Raw genomic sequence first — 8295 nt, forward strand, 5'->3', positions numbered from 1 at the left:
TAATAACACTACAGTGTACACAGCGGGGTATAATGTATCAGTGTAATAATAATAATAACACTACAGTGTACACAGCGGGGTATAATGTATCAGTATAATAATAATAATAACACTACAGTGTACACAGCGAGGTATAATGTATCAGTGTAATAATAATAATAATAATAACACTACAGTGTACACCGAGGTATAATGTATCAGTGTAATAATAATAACACTACAGTGTACACAGCGGGGTATAATGTATCAGTGTAATAATAATAATAACACTACAGTGTACACAGCGGGGTATAATGTATCAGTGTAATAATAATAATAATACTACAGTGTACACAGCGAGGTATAATGTATCAGTGTAATAATAATAACACTACAGTGTACACAGCGAGGTATAATGTATCAGTGTAATAATAATAACACTACAGTGTACACAGCGGGGTATAATGTATCAGTGTAATAATAATAATAATAACACTACAGTGCACACAGCGAGGTATAATGTATCAGTGTAATAATAATAGTAACACTACAGTGTACACAGCGAGGTATAATGTATCAGTGTAATAATAATAATAACACTACAGTGTACACAGCGGGGTATAATGTATCAGTGTAATAATAATAATAATAACACTACAGTGTACACCGAGGTATAATGTATCAGTGTAATAATAATAATAACACTACAGTGTACACAGCGGGGTATAATGTATCAGTGTAATAATAATAATAATAACACTACAGTGTACACAGCGGGGTATAATGTATCAGTGTAATAATAATAATAATAACACTACAGTGTACACCGAGGTATAATGTATCAGTGTAATAATAATAATAATAATAACAACACTACAGTGTACACCGAGGTATAATGTATCAGTGTAATAATAATAATAACACTACAGTGTACACAGCGGGGTATAATGTATCAGTGTAATAATAATAATAATAACACTACAGTGTACACAGCGGGGTATAATGTATCAGTGTAATAATAATAACACTACAATGTACACAGCGGGGTATAATGTATCAGTGTAATAATAATAATAACACTACAATGTACACAGCGGGGTATAATGTATCAGTGTAATAATAATAATAACACTACAGTGTACACAGCGGGGTATAATGTATCAGTGTAATAATAATAATAACACTACAGTGTACACAGCGGGGTATAATGTATCAGTGTAATAATAATAACACTACAGTGTACACAGCGGGGTATAATGTATCAGTGTAATAATAATAACACTACAGTGTACACAGCGAGGTATAATGTATCAGTGTAATAATAATAATAACACTACAGTGTACACAGCGGGGTATAATGTATCAGTGTAATAATAATAATAATAACACTACAGTGTACACAGCGAGGTATAATGTATCAATATAATAATAATAACACTACAGTGTACACAGCGGGGTATAATGTATCAGTGTAATAATAATAATAATAACACTACAGTGTACACCGAGGTATAATGTATCAGTGTAATAATAATAATAATAATAACACTACAGTGTACACAGCGGGGTATAATGTATCAGTGTAATAATAATAATAATAATAACACTACAGTGTACACCGAGGTATAATGTATCAGTGTAATAATAATAATAATAATAATAATAACACTACAGTGTACACAGCGAGGTATAATGTATCAGTGTAATAATAATAACACTACAGTGTACACAGCGGGGTATAATGTATCAGTGTAATAATAATAATAACACTACAGTGTACACAGCGGGGTATAATGTATCAGTGTAATAATAATAATAACACTACAGTGTACACAGCGGGGTATAATGTATCAGTGTAATAATAATAATAATAACACTACAGTGTACACAGCGAGGTATAATGTATCAGTGTAATAATAATAATAACACTACAATGTACACAGCGGGGTATAATGTATCAGTGTAATAATAATAACACTACAGTGTACACAGCGGGGTATAATGTATCAGTGTAATAATAATAATAACACTACAGTGTACACAGCGAGGTATAATGTATCAGTGTAATAATAATAATAACACTACAATGTACACAGCGGGGTATAATGTATCAGTGTAATAATAACACTACAGTGTACACAGCGGGGTATAATGTATCAGTGTAATAATAATAACACTACAGTGTACACAGCGGGGTATAATGTATCAGTGTAATAATAATAATAATAACACTACAGTGTACACAGCGGGGTATAATGTATCAGTGTAATAATAATAATAACACTACAGTGTACACAGCGGGGTATAATGTATCAGTGTAATAATAACACTACAGTGTACACAGCGGGGTATAATGTATCAGTGTAATAATAATAACACTACAGTGTACACATCGGGGTATAATGTATCAGTGTAATAATAATAATAACACTACAGTGTACACAGCGGGGTATAATGTATCAGTGTAATAATAATAATAACACTACAGTGTACACAGCGGGGTATAATGTATCAGTGTAATAATAATAATAACACTACAGTGTACACAGCGGGGTATAATGTATCAGTGTAATAATAACACTACAGTGTACACAGCGAGGTATAATGTATCAGTGTAATAATAATAATAATAATAACACTACAATGTACACAGCGGGGTATAATGTATCAGTGTAATAATAATAATAACACTACAATGTACACAGCGGGGTATAATGTATCAGTGTAATAATAATAACACTACAGTGTACACAGCGGGGTATAATGTATCAGTGTAATAATAATAATAACACTACAGTGTACACAGCGGGGTATAATGTATCAGTGTAATAATAACACTACAGTGTACACAGCGAGGTATAATGTATCAGTGTAATAATAATAATAATAATAACACTACAATGTACACAGCGGGGTATAATGTATCAGTGTAATAATAATAATAACACTACAATGTACACAGCGGGGTATAATGTATCAGTGTAATAATAATAACACTACAGTGTACACAGCGGGGTATAATGTATCAGTGTAATAATAATAATAACACTACAGTGTACACAGCGGGGTATAATGTATCAGTGTAATAATAATAATAACACTACAGTGTACACAGCGGGGTATAATGTATCAGTGTAATAATAATAATAACACTACAGTGTACACAGCGGGGTATAATGTATCAGTGTAATAATAACACTACAGTGTACACAGCGGGGTATAATGTATCAGTGTAATAATAATAACACTACAGTGTACACAGCGGGGTATAATGTATCAGTGTAATAATAATAATAACACTACAGTGTACACAGCGGGGTATAATGTATCAGTGTAATAATAATAATAACACTACAGTGTACACAGCGGGGTATAATGTATCAGTGTAATAATAACACTACAGTGTACACAGCGGGGTATAATGTATCAGTGTAATAATAATAACACTACAGTGTACACAGCGGGGTATAATGTATCAGTGTAATAATAATAATAACACTACAGTGTACACAGCGGGGTATAATGTATCAGTGTAATAATAATAATAACACTACAGTGTACACAGCGAGGTATAATGTAATAATGACAGTATAATGTATGTTGCAGTATTATCACACACTGATTCTTTATAACTCAGGATGATCGTTTCTTGCTTCTTCTTCTTCTTACCAGACTGTGAGTTTCTGACATTTTTTCTTTGTGTAGTGGTTCGTTTTCGGGGGTCTCTTCCATTTCACACCTGGGGGATTTAATGAATAAGTCAGTTACATAATATCAGCGATCAGACAGTAACCTATAAATCCCCCTTTTTTCAGGGTAAAGACCGTCCCGAACCCCGATCCTGCGGTCTCTTTCTTCAGTGGAACAGCGCCCCTAGTGGGCAATGAGTGGTAATGTAAAAATATGTAAATTCTGACCACCTGCTTCTCGACTCGTGTCACATGACCCTTTTTTGACTGCGCTGATTGGCTAACGGGGTGGTCTTAATGGCAAACTCATTTCCTATGGGCCGTTGAGTAAGCGCCAGTGCGGCCCCTCATTTATTATTAGGACATTCCTCCCGTTTAGGGCCCGTCCTGGTGACTGTTTTCTTGTCCCTTTAAAATTTGGGTAGATGCCAACGCTGGGGGTCATTTTTGATCTTCTGATTGTGGAAGCCCCCCGGTTGGCGCCCAATATTTACTGAAGATTGGACATTTTACTCCATTTTCAATACCTCTGCACACTGTCAGTCTCTGGATGCCCCCATTCAATATTACGCCTCGCTGCTGAGGACTTGTTACATTGTATCAGCGCAGGTAAGAGTGTAGCAAAAAGCAGAGATCTTGAACAAACCTGTCCACTATACATGTTTGGTTTTTTTTTTGGGGGGGGGGGGGCTAGATGGCCGATAGCCCCCATGAGAGGGGTGTAATACACAGTGGGGTATGGCGGCACTTCTGGACTCACCTGGGGGCCGTTCCCTGCTTTGTTTGCTAAGTGCGAGCCTCTTCGTCTGCAGACGTGGAACTGAAGTCAGCGACTCCGGAGAGGAAGCCAGTCCGGCAGCTTTAACGGGAAGCCGCTGGTTAACCCCTTTCCTGCCGCAGAATCTATAAAAGCAGATCTAAGCGACCCGAGGCGGTGTCACTGCAGGTAATCTACCCCATCCCCCGGTCATCCTTCAGGGGGCCCCCAATAATAAGTACCTCTGCTCCCCTCCGAGTAGCCCTTATATCATTGCCCCAAATCGCAGTTTTCTCTGCAGCGATTCCCTTTACACAACCCTAAAAATAAATCAGGAAGTTTGCGCTTGTGGTCAGCAGTACTAGGCGGTATTATAGGCACAGAGGCTTTGAGATTGGCTCCAGTTATATAAAAGATTTCCCTTTATACACAAGACTAAAAGGGGAGGACAAGCGACAATGGGGGGTATCAGGAGGGTACAGAGCGCCGTAAGTATACCCCAAAATAATTAAAACTTAACAGCTTTACAAAACTTCCTACCGTTTTGTGTTTCCATGGTAACAGACTACAATCACTGTAGTAGTCAGATACCTCCCTCCTGCCATCTGTCCCATTATAGCCAGTAAAAAGCAGAGGGATCAATGAAAGGGAGCATGACTTCAGGGTCAGACTACACGTGGACTGTTTGTAGTCTGTTACCATGGAGACGTATAGGTCTGCATTGTAGCTGTAGACACAAACCGGTAAGTAGATTTTACTTTAGACTATTTGCAAAGTTGCCTTATTTGCCATTGGATAATTAACATGTGAACATTGCCTTTAATTTCTACATGTATGCACGGAAACGTATCGGACAGTCACAGGCTGATCTCCCCCAATGGTGATAGTGGGGTGGAAAGTTCTCCAATGAGCACTGCTGGGAGCAAAATCCTAGTTGCGGTACACTGAGATGTTCTGCAACTTAGGCCTCTTTCACACTACAGTTGTTTGGCGTCAGTCTAAATCCGCCATTTTCCTCAAAAAACTGATCCGGTTTTATTTTCGACGGATCCGGTTTTTCCCCCATAGACTTGCATTAATGACGGATTGTGACGGATGGCCATCCGTTCTATCCGTCATGCGACGGATCCGTCGAAATTTGGCGGACGTTGTCTAGACATCGACGGACTTTGTAACGTTTTTTGTCGCCGCCTAATTAACGGTCCGCGACGGATCCGTCGCGTCCGTCATTTTATAGAATGGGCGCCTATGGACGACGGATCCATCGCGATCCGTTATTTGGCGGATCCGTCGCCCCAATCCGTTTTTTTTAACTGAGCATGCTCCAAAAAGTTGATACTTTTCCCAGACAACCCCAAAACTATATAAACAGGACAGGTGGGCCTCATTTTTCAATGTGCCATCAAGAGAGAACACAGATCCTGCCAGCAAGAGACATCCTGCCAGCGAGAGAGATCCTGCCAGCGAGAGATCCTGCCAGCGAGAGAGATCCTGCCAGCGAGAGAGATCCTGCCAGCGAGAGATCCTGCCAGTGAGACATACCCTGCCAGCGAGACATACCCTGCCAGCGAGACATACCCGCTAGCAAGAGAGACCCTGCCAGAGACTGCTATGTGAGTACTGCCATCCAGCGTGTGTGTGTATGCCTGCCTTGCATGTGTTTTATTTTTCATACTGTGCTGGTATTTTTAATGGCTGTGCTGTGACGTGTGTGTGTGTATGCCGTGTGATGTGTGCCAGACCGCCTGCCTGCCTGACATGTTTTTTATTTTTCATACTGTGCTGGTATTTTTAATGGCTGTGCTGTGAGTGTGTGTGTGTGTTTGTAAATGCTGTGTGATGTGTTCTGCATTTTTTGGTGATTTTTCATACATTAACATACTGTACTGGTATTTCAAATAAAGAGCAGTGTAGCTCCTACTGTCCAAACAAAAAAAAAAATGAAAAAAAAAAAAAAAATTTGTAATAAAAATTACACAAAACTGTCCGTAGTATGATTTCAAGATAAATTTAAAACTGGTCTACATTCAATAAAGGTGTTTGAGGTTCTATATCTAAATGCAGAATGCAAACCTTTGGTATACAAAATGTTATCTGGTTATAACTAGGGTAACCATAATTATCATTTTTGGGTATTGGCATTTTAACTTTGAATGAGGGAATTTTTTTTATAAGGTTGAAACTGTCTCTGAAAGAAAGAGCTGAAGATCCTGTGGTGACGTCATCACTATCATAGGGCTTTCAGCATTTATCAGCTCCGCATCCTGATCACATGACGATGAGGTCACATCAGGTCCTTCAGCTCTCAGCAGCTCAGTCCTGGTCGTGTGCAGCTCGTGTTCTCTGTTATCAACCAGCAGCAGATTTCTGGTTCCTGCTGTTCTGGTGAGATGTGGAGAGAGGGCAGAATGTGGACATGGATGGGGCAGAATGAGCAGACTTATGGGGCAGAATGCGGAGACGGATGGGGCAGAATGTGGAGATGGATGGGGCAGGATGTGGATTTGGGTGGAAAATATTTTGGCGGGGGGGGGGGCCCATTTGGAAGTTCGCACCGGGGCCCATAACTTTGTAGTTACGCCACTTTATAGTAGCTTAGAACTGTCTTTATACTTGCAGATTCTAGGGACCAAGGAACTAGGGACGACGCAGGCAGACCCCCCCAAAGTTTTGAAAACATGTAAGTATAAAGTCCCGAAAAGCTGCGTCTATCCTTTTATATAGTAGCTTAGAACTCTCTTTATACTTGCAGATTCTAGGGACCAAGACAGACTCAGGCAGAATGTCTTCATCCGAGAGCCCCCCCTCACATCGTCAGGCACCTGAGGTTTTTTTTTTTTTTATTCCTACATTTTTTTTTGGTACATCTCTGGTAATGTTTTTGAACCCTATGTGTATTTATTCTGTTTTCACAGGAAGAAGAAGGAGGAGCAGCAGCAGCAGCAGAGGAGCTTCATGAAGGAGACGAGCAGGGTGGAGAAATGAGAAGAGCGGGAGCGCATAGTGTAAGTTTTGCAGATACAGATCCTCACATAAAACACACTACGCTTGTAAGCACTCCCACAGTGCCCGGCAGGTATCTCTGATGATCCCAGAAATGGTGGATATCCCAAGCCTAAACTGAAAATGTAGCGATGAGAACGACTCTCCAGTTGCAAGGAATCTGTTAACAAAAGGAAAACACAATAATTAATAAAAACTTCAAAAAACATCATTACAGTTATAAGTCTGATGAATGAGAATAATTAAAAAAAAATAAATAAATAAATAACTTACCGAATAGTCACCATGAGACGCTCCGCTGGTGATATGGAGAAACGCATCTGGGTGTCTCGTCTCCGTATAGATTCTTCCACATGACCCAATAAAATTTCGAAATTTTCAGCCTTCATCCTCACATAGTTGAAGAACTTCTGAGGGTTTTCCCTCAGTTCAATGTAAAGTGTTGAATAAACGCCACAGGTCATGTGTTGGGCTGTGATGGGATGGATCCACAGCCTTCTCTTCCGCCGCTGCCGCAGGATCCGCAGGCTTTCCTCCTCCTTGTCCCGAACGATGACTGCCAACCGATTTGCCTCAAAAGTAAAATCCGCACATATCTTCGCTATGTTTGCCAGTACTTGCTCCATCGCTGCCACTTTCTCTAATAAACCCTTTCAAAGATGTGATGTAAATACACAGTATATATAGTTTTCCAGTAGTTTCCAGTAGCCAATCAGATTGAGATCCTCCCTTTTTAAAAAACGGATCCGTCAAAAAACTGATCCAACGGATGAAAAAACGGACGCATCTATATATATAACTGATCTGTCAAAAAAACGGATCCGTTGGAACCGTTTTTTCAACAGTTTTGACGGATCCGTCACGATG

The 8295-nt window shown here is 39.4% G+C and overlaps 1 protein-coding gene across 3 annotated transcripts in view; it reads right to left on the reverse strand.

Annotated features, from left to right (window-relative positions):
* The window catches only part of ARHGAP33 (Rho GTPase activating protein 33), an 80759-nt gene that overhangs the window by 71370 nt on the left and 1094 nt on the right, over positions 1–8295 (reverse strand). For 2 of the 3 annotated variants that reach the window (XM_077260224.1, XM_077260221.1), the window contains exon 2: positions 3649–3718. In XM_077260224.1, the coding sequence (XP_077116339.1) occupies positions 3649–3718 (70 nt within the window). Of the gene's footprint in view, positions 1–3648; positions 3719–4428; positions 4723–8295 lie in introns of those variants that run through there. The other variant, XM_077260222.1, reaches the window with a different exon arrangement.

Source organism: Ranitomeya variabilis, chromosome 4 (assembly GCF_051348905.1).
Source record: "Ranitomeya variabilis isolate aRanVar5 chromosome 4, aRanVar5.hap1, whole genome shotgun sequence".
In the NCBI taxonomy this organism is placed as follows: domain Eukaryota; kingdom Metazoa; phylum Chordata; class Amphibia; order Anura; family Dendrobatidae; genus Ranitomeya; species Ranitomeya variabilis.